Source organism: Necator americanus, chromosome II (assembly GCF_031761385.1).
Source record: "Necator americanus strain Aroian chromosome II, whole genome shotgun sequence".
Taxonomy (NCBI): domain Eukaryota; kingdom Metazoa; phylum Nematoda; class Chromadorea; order Rhabditida; family Ancylostomatidae; genus Necator; species Necator americanus.
In genome coordinates, this window is record NC_087372.1 from 14,568,445 (window position 1) to 14,582,971 (window position 14,527).

The 14,527-nt window shown below is 41.3% G+C and overlaps 1 protein-coding gene across 1 annotated transcript; it reads right to left on the bottom strand.

The window, feature by feature from the left end:
- Positions 1-7,585: 7,585 nt before the first annotated feature.
- Positions 7,586-14,185, bottom strand: RB195_017847 (uncharacterized protein; the record flags this gene model as incomplete). The annotated part of the gene is made up of 9 exons (XM_064185028.1): positions 7,586-7,745; positions 7,797-7,890; positions 8,331-8,387; positions 11,805-11,868; positions 11,946-12,032; positions 12,089-12,196; positions 12,817-12,883; positions 13,030-13,121; positions 14,129-14,185. The coding sequence occupies 9 exons, from the start codon at positions 14,183-14,185 to the stop codon at positions 7,586-7,588; spliced, it is 786 nt and encodes a 261-aa protein (XP_064040909.1).
- Positions 14,186-14,527: the final 342 nt, after the last annotated feature.

Genomic DNA, 14,527 nt, shown 5'->3' on the forward strand with positions numbered 1-14,527 from the left:
TACTCGGAGATCTGATTAAGGATAGGTGGTACGGCTGATGCATGTACGATGTTGCGCAATCGACCCAATTTTTTAGCAAGTTTTTTTTAATTAAATAAATTAAATTCAATTTCAATTTCAGTTTTAGTTTTTTTATCATAAATTTTAGTGCGCATGAGTTAGGCGCCGAATATATGGTGGTGTATGTAGCTACGCACATAGTGCAACTAATCACAATATAGTCGGGTGAAAACGGAGCAGTTGGGACCGACTTAGGGCCGTCGCAAACGTGGGGTTTTGAGTTCCGGTGGACGCGTGCGGACGGCCGCGTCTGGGTGTGATTGAGGGGTGTGGCTGAGGTAGTCGCCATTTCGGCTATTTCATCAGCTCAAGTTAGGTCGCGTGAGCCCCATCTCCGAAGAAGAAGAAGAGTTTGTGCCCGAAGCATCTACGGAATTCGTCCAAATATCTCGCGAAGAGCATGAAGAAAAGCTGGCACAGTCCCACAGGAGCTCGGCACCAGCAGTGACCGCTCTACAGCCTACGGTTCCATCATCATCCTCGAAACCGGTATTCACTAAGCCTGGCTTTGCCAAGCAATTCGAATTCAATTCGAGTGTCCTTAATAATATGAGTCCTCTGATGGAGTGAGCTCCAGAAGACTTCGACATAAAGAGCTACCTTGGCCGGCTATCACATTATTGACACAGGGAATGATCTATTGACTATAGCCGATACTGATCCACACGTATTCGATTTCTACCACCGCGAGAGCGGAAAGCATGTAAACTACTGATTCTATTCTGGGAGCTTTTCTAAGAGAAAAGGAAGAGAAGAAAGGTATGTGTTTCATGGGAACTCCATAAGAGTATAGAATGCAGTCAATATGGTCTCATGGGGCGGCAAAATCCACAGCAGCAAGAATTCCAGGAGCGTCCAAGGCCCAATTGTTACCACTGCGGCCGCTTCGGTCATTTCGCGAGAGACTGCAAAGGACCTCCAATTTTGGATCGTTACATCTTTCTTCCTTCATTCGCAAAGTGATTTTGAACGCTTATTACCACAGATGTATTGAAGCACCCAAGCTAATGTGAGTAAGAGAGAATTCCTCATCAGCATATGAGAATTATAAGTTTGTTGATGACGAAATTGAAAAAGTGTTAGCTTGAAAAAAAAAATTGTTGAAAAAATAGACTTTCAACTCAGACATTCCATAAAAATTAATCGACTTTTAGTTGCTAAAGGGAAGAAATCTCGTTTGATTCTAGATCTCTCAGCGCTAAATGGAAGCCTAGAAAAGAATAATATCAAATTCGAGGACTTAGCAAAAGTTCTCCCTTTGTTACCTAGGGGAGGCTTTATGGCAAATTACTATCTCAAATCAGGTTACCATCACGTAAAGATTCACCCCCAGTGGACGACGTTTCTGGGTTTTAAATGGAGGAGAAGATACTTCAACTTTCTGATACTACCTTTTGGTCTACTGACTGCGCCAATGGTATTTACAAAATTAATGAGACCTTTATTAGCCAAATGGCGATCTCAAGGGATAAGTATTGCCGTCTACTTTGACGATGGTCTAATTTGGGCAGAGTCTGCACACATGTCCAAAGAGTGCGTCCAGGTCGTCAGAGAAGACTACGACGATGCCGGCTCCCTAGTGACCGAAGGAAAGTGCAGTTAGATCCCGCTCCAGAATTTGAATTGTTTACGTCGCATAATAGATTTGAAGTCGTTTTCTTTGGATTTTTCACACGAAAGAAAATTGAAATGTCGCAAATTGGCCTCTGGGCTTTTGTCCAAATGTGGACCTTCCACGTTAGATCAAATGAAGTGGCAAAGAACATTGGCTTTTATGCATTTAGTTATTCCTTTAGAGGAAAGAAGAGCGTAGAAAGCAGTGGTCACCGCTATCGTAAAGAAAGAACAACTAGGGACAACTTCGATGTATAAGTGGGCGTTAAATCAAGCAGAAAGAGATGAGATCATAGGTTGGTTATGCTTTGATGAAGAATTCCAAGGTATTTCGTTGACATCTACGGGAAAACTACTCAGCGCTATTAGGGGATTTCCTGACGCTTCTAAATTGGGAGTAGGTTCAGTTTTATATTTAGACAACCATAACAAGATCTCCTCTTCAATTAATCTACCACGAGCATTACTCGGATCATCCAGTACAGCTAGAGAACTCTTCGGTATATTATCAGGGCTACAAGCTTTTTCGGATTATCTCTTCAACGAGGAAGTTGTCTGGCACTGCGACAACCAGGCAACCACCGCTATACTAAAGAAAGGCAGCACGAAACCTGACCTTCAAACTCTTGCCCAACACATTCAGAAACTTTGCGATAATTTACATGTGAAGATAGAATTTGTATGAATTTCACGAGAATTCAATACAGAGGCGGACGAAACCTCTAGAGAGATTGGTTTAGACAACTGGTATATAAGAGATGATATTTTTGAAGAAATGGAAAGAGTATGGGGTAAGCGTACAGTGGACATGTTCGCTAGTACAACCAGTAGAAAATGCGAAAGATTCGTTTCAAGAGACGAAAACCACGCAGCGGTGGCTCATAATGCCTTCTCGCCACAGGTGCAAATATGGTGGACTGCTTCTCTCAGCTGGTGAGTTCGTCCTCCTCTTATCGCTCAAACTGTCATGTGCTAAAACAAATAAGAGTAAATGTATATTGGGGTTTCCAATGTGGATGTGTTCTTTCTTTTGTTAAGAAACGGTAATAGTTGACTTCCTCAGATTAAATAGTTTATTATATTTCCTGCAGGTTCTCCAGTTTTAAAACGGGCTCCCCTACATTTACATTCGGAAAAAATTTGTTTGATTTTGACTTCGCATTTGCATTCACATCTTTCTGACCCTTTTCCTTTTCCGCTTGAACAGTGGAATTCAAAACGAAGGTTTTGCCGTAATATCGTAGAGGCAAAAGTGGGGTATTGAATTCAGGTGGACGCGTGCGGACGGCCGCGTCCACATGTGATTGAAGGGGTGGGGCTGAGGTAGTCGCCATTCCGGCTATTTTGTCAGCTCTAGTCCCTTCCACCTATTCCAAGTAATGTAGTAATTTATGGTCGAATAGTAGTTAATTTATGGATCTATATCAGTACAAGAACTAAGAACAGGCTGTAAATAATTACCAGTTACAATCACTAGATTAGATTTGGTTTTCAGGAGTCTTAATACCTTGTCCAAATTATTCTGCAGAGGAATATAGGGCAGAAAATAGTAATGAATAGGGTCATATACAGAGGAGTATCCTCAGAATAGGACTGACTACGCGAATAATATCCATCGGCGTAATCCTAGGTCAGTGTAGGAATACGGTACCAATATCCGCAAGCGTTGCTATAAGATAGACTAGATATCCAAGGGTCGCTTCCTGCGGATATAGTCTCCTATCCACAGGCTTGCGCGTCATATCACCCTGAAATATTCATGTATTCTGCAGGTCCAGAGTACATCGATTAGTATGGCGAAGAGCTTCAGTAGGAGGCGGGGTTAGTCAATGTGATCAGTAGATAGCAATAAACTAGCAATGGAATAGTAGGAATATTGAGAGGAGTAGAACGGTCTAACTGGACGGCTAACCAACCCGCTTATATACCGCTGGGTGTGCGCGTCCAGAACATTGCGATCAATGATATGATCTACCACGCAACATAGTGGCATGCTATACCATACAGAGTGGCATACCACAAAAGACGATACGCTTTTCAGAAATGACATTCAGGAATGAAATGCCTTTTAATGGATGAGCGGCGGAGAAACTGCAGCGGTTGCAGTCGATACAGGAATTCATGAAGTTGCAAAGATAACAAACGATTGCTTGGATACGGCAGTTGGATCAGAAACTCTCCAGATTTACAGGAGACTTAGGAGGGACTTTTTGACCTTTGCGGATAAATTTCAGGTCCCTGTCCATGCCATTCATAAGATATGGAACGTGTTCCTGGCCCACTTCATCAACAAAGGAAAGACCAGAACATTGTAGCATTTAGCAGCCTTGACACACTTCTTCGGTCCTTTGCCTAAGGCTGACGATGAAATCCAACGCGCTCTTCCCTGCACAGGCAAGTAACAAAAGGAGGTCGAAAGAACAAAAGGAGCAACAAAAGGTCTGTCACAGAACGAAGTTAAAACGAGAAGACGTGGGAAAAGTGATCGGATGAGCCCTTACTAAGCCATCCGCGACAGCAATCAAGGGAGTGAGCATGATTTTTTTTGGCATTTTCGGCGTTTCTGAGACTCAGCGAAGTGATTCAGCTACGTTTCGCTGATCTTAGCCGCAAAAGCTGAGACGTGTGGATAACAATTAAGAAATCCAAGACAGATCAAGAGGAAATAGGGTGCACCATAGCGTTCAGAATGAAAGAGAGCGGATAAAAACTGTGGAATACGTTGTGCAACAACGATCCCCTTATTTGCCAGAAGAGTTTATTTTCAGCAATATTTCCAGCAAATTATACTCACGGGACTACCCCTCACGACTCATCAAGAAAACCACTGTGGACTACCTATCACAGCAGTTAGTGTAAGCTGTCGAATAAAGCCTTCACCCCTCCGGGTTTTGCCGTAATATCGTGGAGGCAAAATCCGCGTTTTCCCTTCGATTTCCGTAGCACGTAGTTTCCCGTGATACTCTGTTTTTAAAGTGATGTAACGTTTTCTTAACGTTTCCGTGATTCTCAAATAGGTTCTTAGTCTACTCTCTTGTTGAATTGTAACCTGTATTGTGATCTGATGTCTGGTCGGATTGCATTTTGCATATGTCGCTGTCTTTCCAGATTCTGAAAAAGGTGACATGGGAACGTTAACCGAAATAAAGTGCCATTAGCAATCTTGGTTAAATAAATAAATCAATTGAATCAGAAAGAAAGTTCTTTACTTGTTTAATATGATGAATCCAGAAAACCTAAACCTAAATTGTTGCTTGAAGTATAAATAGGCACTTTCAGCAGACAATAGCAGAACCAACTGCTCCGGTGGTCAACTCAGGTCTCCGTCAGCAACACCATCACTTTCACGAGTTCCGCTCAACGATTCTCGGGTTTTTATTAATTTTACTACTTTCACTAATAAATAAACAGCACTGTATGCATAAAAAGAGATGAACAAAGTAGAATTTAGAGGTCACACGAATAAAATGGTGGCAAGGCGGTTGCTAGTGACATTTTATAACCATTATGTATAACTAACTATAACTTTTCCATTCACAGCACTAAATCCATACGTACTATCTTTATTTTCTTTCAGCTTTCAAGGTAATTGATTTAGGTCTTCCTTTAATTATGTAGTAAGCACTCTGCTGTCATGAAATATTGCACATTCATATCCACCTTTATGCATATAAATTACTTACACATAGAGCGTGAAAGATAGAAAAGTTATTAATATTCACTTCGTTGAAAATCAAAGTATACGTTAGAACGAATAGGAGGTGTGAACAACAAATAAAAGGCTGATATTAGCGGTCCTAGCTATTTCTACTACTATCCAACATGAACAATTGAAATAGACATCGTCATCGCCGATTTGTAAAAAATTTTTGCTACTTTGGTTATTTTGTCCGACTGCGGGATGGATGCATAAAAATATGCGTTTTAAACAAGTAGGAGCAGGAAAAATATGAACACGAACTGAAGGGTTTGATGTTAGCTGTAGGTTAGGAACCATATAACGAAGTCCTCACAAACATCCAGTGAAATTGGTTGATACAGAATCAAATATTTACATCAGGCTTTTCTTCATGTGGCTTGAAGCAAAGATTAAAAGACACTTTTGAATCTATTTGCTGACTCTATTTCCAAAAAAGGTGCCGTAAACACATAACTCTCATGATGCTGATTTTGCAAGATATTTACATATACTTAGTGCTGGAAATCATCCTTAGGTGAAACCGCTACACCGGTACACAATCGGTTCGGAAGTTTCCAACTCTTGCAATAGCATTCGCGGCCTTTAGCACCGTTGCATGTATAGTCATCGGGAAAATCGCGATTTGTACATAGTGTGGTTTAAATGTATAAACTCTAATTTCAGTCTCTTTCGATTTCGATGTAACCTTTCATAACCGCCAAAGTAACCGAATTCCTCATTCGCCTAAGGCGAACTTGGTGTAGGTGTAGTGTAGTTGGTAAGAGGTTCCGCTGTCTACATCCATCAGGGGTTCGAGTCTACCCTAGTGCTTACCTTCCATCCCTCCAGGGTCGATAAATATGTAGGTACCAAAACTGACTTGACACAACGGCAAGCCCCGCAAGTCACTGTAGTTACACGTTCGTATACTTCAAACGATTCTGAATTGAAGTGAACATGGTGGCACGTCCCAAGCGGATTGATTAACGCCAGACACTTTATCCTTCATCGATCGTTATCCTTAAAATGAAGATTCGGATGGAGCTCGGTTCTTGGCTCACGGTTATCCAAATGTACTAGTTCGCTTCTATAGAGAGATTCGAAGTTACGAGATGAGTGGAAATTGATTTCAGAATTCCTAGATCGGGTATGACATTTTGCGGTGTTAAGAAGTTGGAACAGTCACATCATTTGCATTATCCTGTTCTAAAGACATTTTTGGGATTTGGGAGACCGTAAACTCACTCCAACGATTTCATTTTTAAAGTAAGGAAAAATCAATGTTTAAGATGAAAGGCAGCGATTAAACTTGCAAACAAAAACTCGCAAATAAACCTGCAACGCTTGTTATTGAGGAAACGCTACGTATTCATCTTGACGAAGTGCTCTTGCAACAAATATTGAAACTTCCGATCCGATGTACATATTAGATTGGCTACTTATTTTTTTACATACAGATACGCTTTACAATTTCATTGTTTCTTAATCACACACTGTTGATCACCGGTTGACGCGTTCACCGCTGAGTGTCTATCACAGTGTTTGACCTTTTGGGAAGAGTTACAACTCAACTCAGAGTTACAACTTGCGCTAAAAGCTAGGGTTGCGAGACTCAAACAACAACTCAACAATTGGATCCGAGTTTCGTGAAAGAAATGAACTATTTTTGCTTCACGGAATGGATAGGCCGTGAATACCCCGCCACAAGACATGGGATGACGTCTGGTGGACAAGATAGAGGGTCGTTTCCTAACCCGGGGCCCCAAGCTGGCGGCAAGTGGCCGAAGCGACCACGGACGGGCAACTCGCGGAGCTGCGGAGCTCACGGGCAAGTCGCGGAGCTGTCGATTGTTTCGTCGACCGAATGTCCTTTCTGTGACAAGTCGTCAAAAGAGAAGTTCTAATCGTCGAAGCGGCGGAACCAGTTGCAGTTGAACGTGGAAGGCTCCTCGCTAAACGCCTAGTGGATGTCGGCGGCAGCCTGACGTGCGGAAGGCGTTACTTCTATTCGTAAAACGAGATCACACGAAGATGGCATCGATCCACTTGCATTCCAACTGTAGCACCCTTATATTCTTTTGGGTAGAATCTTCTAGAATCACCTAGCTTTTACTTGAACTTCCAGGGAGTCCAAGGAAAGGACGTGTATTAGCTTTCAAACGTCAGCTTTTTTCGAAGTGTGAAAAAATAACTAGCCAATCCCATGACAACGGCTGAGTGTAAATTTATGGTCTAATCCTCAATTGTATAAATTTTCTTCCCACTATTTGGCCGCGTTTGCAGATAAATGAATGTACAGAATCCAAAAGTTATCATAGCTATCATAACTATGAGAATGGATATTGAGCAGACAAGAAACGACGTTGACCATTCTCTGTTAACCACGTCTGTCCTGAAAACAAAAGCTACTGTAACGGATGACACGAAAATCTTATGAACATACCAAGAAATAAGTTGATACTCGTGAACTGATGTTGTCGGCTTCGGAGTGGGTTGAATTCGAGCATCAGTGATGAGCCGGTGGTCCACCGTGCTTTCTAAAAGGATACTAAGTCGATCAAATGGATCACAGAGATAAAAGAAGGAATTGTCCAGGTTTTCCATTCCAAACGGTCTTTGTTTGGATACACTTCAGGACATCTAAATGGGCTAACAACGTTATATGCACGTATGCATTTTTTCATAAGACACTTCGAGAAATAATGGATTTCTCGTTGTTCACTTGAGGTTAGCACTAACGTTTGCCTTTTCTATCCCTTTTTAAGATCAAGAGGTCAAGATTTATGCCTATAAGTGTTTGATACAGAGGATTTGAGACAAACATCTAATGTGCCTATGAAGTAAGCACCTTTGCTTGTTTTTCTTAGATTTATTGATCGATTCTGTTCAACGTTTTCCCAAGAGTTGTGTTCTAAAATTCATAACTTCTTAAATCATAACTTTAGTACAAACAAAGATGAATAATGGGTTGTTTTACCTGTTCTGATCTTCATAGGTCGCTGTTTCTTGCGCGGAGCTAGAGTGAAATTCAATGCTGGAAATAAATGTTGATTCTACTATGAAAATAAGTTTGTAGCAATTTTCAAACATTGTGTGCTGTATGAATGTCTCGATCACCTTACAAGTTTGTTATTATTATTATTTGTTGTTATATAACCGATATAATCTGGTGAAACTGAGAACATCTGCATACAGCAAAAGGTGTGGCTGAAGAAAACATTATCCTGTAACTCTGCTCGCAAAAGAATCCGGTGTATAGCAGCAGTTGAAGAGTCGGATGTGAAAGGCAGGAACAGAAAAATTCTACTTTTACGTGGGACTCCCACGAGTTTTATTCGCAATTAGAAATTGAGTGTCATGTTTCGATTTCGCTTAAAGGCATCACTCCACGAATCTGATGTGGTACGGATTTCAAGTGGAGTATTCGTATACAGGATGGGAGACTATGAAGAGGGGGGTGATTCCGTCCATTTCTTCCTAATTGTCGTAAAAGAACGGCCCGGATGATACGGCTTCAGGTGTTTTGGCGCACTATTTTCTACTGGGAGTTCGACTGGAGCGCGCCCGCATCTTCCGGGCCATTTTTTACGGCAATTGGGAAGAAATGGACGGAATCACCTCCCTCTCCGTAGTCTCCCATCCCGTATACGAATGCTCCACCTGAAATCTGCACCACCTCAGATTCGTGGGGTGATGCCTTTAACAGCAACCGAACCAGCTATGCTCATGCCTAGTTTTTTTCGTTACTCCTGTTCTGCATCTCCTGTGCTATGACAGTTTTGACCACATTGCAGACATTTGTTTTTTTCACTTTCATAGGATGAGCTGAACATGCATTTATCAGTATCTTTTTTCGAGCATTCTTTGCGATTCCACTTCACACTTGCAATGCCATTGCAGTTTTATTTGAGCATTGAAATAAGGCAGGTTTTGTTGTTCTCGAGTGAGTTTGACTACGGCCCACGATCAGCGTGGACGTTTGAAAAGACCAATAATAAGTCTTCTACGAAATAATGTAATACTAATGTGTAGGAAAACAACAAATCGTATCTCTTGCTGTTTGACTAGAATTGTTAGTCGCTACCACCAAAAATTTCCTCTCATATCCAGCCCTTCACAATTCTTTGAATTCTCTTCATTAATACCGATTTCGAGCAATGTTCTTTTATGCAGTGATTGGAAATGACATCCTCGTGCACAAATATTTAGAAGGACCAAGCGTTGTTAGCGTTACTAGGAATGCCAGATAGATACGGTGCTGAAACGTTCTAAGCAAGCAACGCATAGTAACCATGATCAACAAATGCCTTCAGTGCAAATAATCAGGAAAATATCACTCTCAAATCAGATGACTTTCTTTAGGCTAAATGCTCGCTCCAGTTCTCGCTATTTGCTTTGTGAACAGGATAGAACAACCAATAATAGAACTCTTCCAAACCCCTACTCCAATTATATCGATGACTGCTTTGTTGCAATTCCAAGTGGATGAATGCTTTAGAATTTTGAAGGAACAACTGTAGTGCATCAAAATTGCTCGAGAATAACCAAGCTATGGTTGGCTACCTTTTTTGAATGGTCAAAACTTTAATTAAATTTGAATTTAAAACTGCCATGGCATTGCAAATTTGAAAAGGTATTGCAAAGAAAGCTCGAAAAATATATAGATAGATTCATGTTCAGCTCGTCCTATTGGCAAAAAATAAAACATGCAACTGTTCCCAACATGGTGAGCACAGCCATAGTAATGTGCACAGGAAATAGAGAAGAGGAGGAATTACAAGAACTAGCCATGAACACAGCTAGTTCGGTTATGGGTAAACGAGATAGTAACATAACCCTCAATCTCAAACTGCGAATGAAACTCTCGGGATGCCCACACAAGTAGAATTTTTCTGTCCATACCTTTCATATCCGACTCATTAACTGCTGCGATACACTGGATTCTTTTGCGAGCACAGTTACAAAATGATGTTGTAGTAGCGAACATACCGAAGGACAGCATTAAGCTATAACTGTATGTAGAGTACTCTGCAACAAGCAGTGTGAGCCGAAATTTGTTTGGTCATACGGTATTAGTGGAGATTGAAGAGCGGAGAAATCTACTAGATAGTTTGTAATCCCGTTTATATTGGAGATGCCGGAAGGATACTGAGGATGCGTATAAAAAGCACTGGCACCGGCAAAGTGGAGGTTCGATGACAACATTATGGCGGCAGAGGGATGAAAAACATGATGGAAATGGGTTTGAAATAAAATGCACATTTTTACTCCACGAAAAAGAACTGTCTACCAGGAAGTCAATGGAAGCATTCTGAATTCTGCATCAAGGAATCATCAATGAATAACAAAAAAAGGGTAATCTCTTAGTAATGACTTTGCCATTCCTATCCCTCTGCGTTATCAGCTATAAGAATGTCCCACATGCGGTCCCTCAACATCATCCAGACACCAGCACTTGAGTATACTGCACAGTGCGTAGATCTCACTTGGCATGGGTGACAATCTATGATAAGGCGACAGTCACCAGTCGCGCTCGTCGGTAAGCTTGTCGGCTTGTTTTCCTATTTGGAGTTCTTGAGCAGTATACTCGGAACAGTATCATGGATAAAAGAGTTTGATGTTGAATGCGTAGCATCAGAAACCTGTAACCATTTACAGGTCTTAATAAAGACGAAATTATCGAAAAGTCAGACCAAAACTAAAGTTTCACCAAAACATCGTTGGCCTAATTAGACAACATAAATACAGTCCACGATACCGAATTGAAATGAAATTAAATGACAATTCTGGAGAGACCTGAGGAAGACAATGACAGGAGAAGCAGAAGATGATTTGATGTCTTGGTGTTTCTACCTTTTTAAAAAGGTTGTCTGCCAGAAAAAAGAAAGAAAGAAAAAGGCGGTAGGAATCAATGAAGTACTTGTGGTAGTGCTTGTGAGTGTTTATTGCTCATGAATGAGTTCATGTCATTCGTGTGGTCCTCATTTATGAGGTTTTCGTACAATTGGTTCTGTAACAGAAACCAATTCGACGAAGAAGGATTTATTCGTGCTGTGTTGCACCAAAAAATGCGATGACTCTCTACTTGTCTCTATTTATGAAACTGGTCAGTTCGTTTCTCCTAGAATATTTCTGGGGTTGTTGGGATGATGTAGGATATTTGCACGGAAGCAAGAGAAGTTCAAGGACTGCTATAAATACACAGATTCACACCAGATTTGAAATAATGGGAAATGCTTAAGCCTCATGTGAAGTTTATTTGAGAACTTTGTTGGCAGAAAAAAAAATCAAGCAGAAACATTTGGCCGAGGCTTTGACTCAACCTTTGTTTGTTTACCACCTTCTTTCATTTCCATGTACTTTCTGGAGGACTAAGCTATTGGCACTGAGTGACCATCGCAGCAGTGAGTTATGTTTGAATGTTACGTAAGCATGTAATGTGATGGCTTACCGTTACCATCCTTGAGCAAAATCGCTCGAACCATACAACACGCTCCTTTCTGGGGAAAGAGAATCTGAATTGTTCTCACTGGTAAAGTTATGCTAACAAAATTCATCAGCATTAGAATAAAATATGAGAGGGATCTCTCACCTTAACTACGTTAGACGAATTCCTTTTCGGTCTTATTATTACTTGTTCGTGTAGTCGAACTTCTAATTTCTTTGCTCTAGAGATCAACTGAAATAAAATCTCCTCTATATTCCGGAGGTGTCTGAATACTTTCAAATCCCTACATGAATTCGTAAGGACTTTTTATCTACTTCTCTACAGCCGCCAAAAACTGGTGGAGGTGACGGTATCTCAACATACGGTGGCGAGTCGACATCGACTTTCTGCAGATCCTAAAAAGGTGAATTTATATTTACTAAGAAGGTGAAGCGCAAAACGTGAATGAGTGTTTCAGAGAAGAACTTTTGCTTTATTCTCTCTCGTCTCTAAAAATAGTTCTGTCCAACTTTCTCATTACACAGCGAGAACGTGAGAGGCTTCCACGGACAAAACTAATCCGTGGAAGCCTCTCACGAGGCCCAAAGAAAATATCTACACTGGATTATCGAGCTACCTCAAGTTGACACCGTCTGGGAAGTCAGCGTAACGTTATTTCCTCCCATTACTTAAAGATTCCACGCTCTCTCAAGGCAATTGACCTATTCGGTTTGAGATACGCCGCTGTGCTTGAAGACAGCATCTTTTTGCAATATCCGGGTAACTGCTACCATATAATTGTGTAGCTCGTACGTCTACTCAAATACTTGATCTTATCCAGCAGAAGCAAAGCCACCCCAAGCACCTGACAATCAGACTCGCATCTGCTAACGTTACACGTCTTTACTTTGAATGACACAAGGCTCAAAAGGAGCAGTTGTTTGAATATCCATTGAAAGAAAAAAATGTGAGAGAGGAGTTTTTAAATGCTTCTCCGAACAAATTGACTGAAGATCTGTGGAAACCTTACACTTACCTCTCCGTCAAAAATAAATTTGAGTCTGTTCAACTCGTCGTCTTTGCTCGCAAACAACATGGAGAACCTGGAAAACACAAGAAGTCAAGAAAAAAGAAAAGGTGCACAGACATAGCATATGTTCATTGAAGGAAGAATGTTTTTTCTCTCGTCCTTTCCATGTTTTTCGAGGATGTTCTGAAGAACTCTAATGGAGTGAAGAGCAGATCTTACCTTTCACAGGACATAAACAGGTTGAGGTCGAGCGTGGCCAGTTCGCCCGGCTCCATGGGAATTTCATGCCATTTGTTGATTTGTAGCAACTTCTAGAAAAAAAACCCTTATTTGAATAAATAACTATTTATTAGGGTCAGCCAAAAGTAATGAAGCTTTCAACATCGGTACTTCGCTTTTTTTTGTTTTCACGAAAGCAGTGCGTGTTGTCGCATCGTAAGGAGCTTCCGCATAATTCAGAGTCTACAAAGTATGATCGTGCACATGGCCGGCTTTGCGCAACTCTTAACTGCCTGGTTTGCCCCTAGGGCGCAAAGGGTGATTGCATTGTATCGGGAGTAGTTTATCGTATCACGCGCAGGTCGTGCGCTTACGATTGTAGCAGAATCCGGACGCACACTCTGTTCGGGTAAAAGAACGTCTAAACTCGTGAAATCAAAGCTTTCCACTCTTCTCGGAGCCACCTCTAAATACATCATCAAAACTCCACCAACTGGAGGTTGAAGTCAGGACATAGCCCTACAGGTACGAGGTCATAGCACACAGGATACTAGAGGAGTTTTGGATAATCTACAAAAGTCCAAAATTGAACAGAAAGGATTAGTGCATTGCGATCACAGACGAAATAGCCCATGTCAAGATTTTTGCGGGTTTTGATCTGCGCGGCGGGCATCTGAGATCGGCGGGCGTCCTAGGATCCCTTATGGAAGCCGTTGTGAGTAATAGTTGTAGTAATAGTTGTGTAGTGCGAGGTGGACTGCTACGACCACTTTCGTCACACGAGGTAAACGCCAACCGATGTGTTAGTTATTGAGTATGCAAACTGGAAACTTTTGCTTTCTTGCTTCTTGCTTGAAATGCTTTTTTTGGATGAGGGTCTGAGAGGGCAAATCACTTATGCGTTGGACTTTTCCATATTCGGAAGAAGGCGATAACGCCGGAACGTGGGCAGTCAGTGGAGGTTAATACCAATCTTAACTACAGCTCAAGCCAATCAATGAAAGCTGCTTATTCAATATGCCAAGATCCATGGACAATCGATCACGGGCAGCCCTTATTCGAGTTCATCTGACGAAAGTTCCGCGTGGAAAGCACTCACTCCAGCTGCATCCTGGATGAATGTGAGGAACAGCAGTTTGGTGGCATCCACATGCATCCTTCGACTGGTTATTCACCTCTCCGCATATGCATCACCTAAGCAAAATCACTGTCTGCCAATTAGGAAGAATGATTCTTATTCTGGATTCTATGTCGTTGAATATGACAAACAGAAGACAAACAATTAAATGGGGCAAATTTTCCAATAAAATGTTGTGGGCTCGAAAATAAAACAGATGCGCAGGATAAACATGATGTAAACAGATGAAAGATGTTTTCACAGCGCAATCGTAACAGAATCTCTGCAGAATTTTCCAGTAAACAGTAAATACTTTGAATTGCTCTCGAACTCAAAAACGAAGAAAAAATTAACTCTTCGGCAGTAAAAACGTCAACTTCA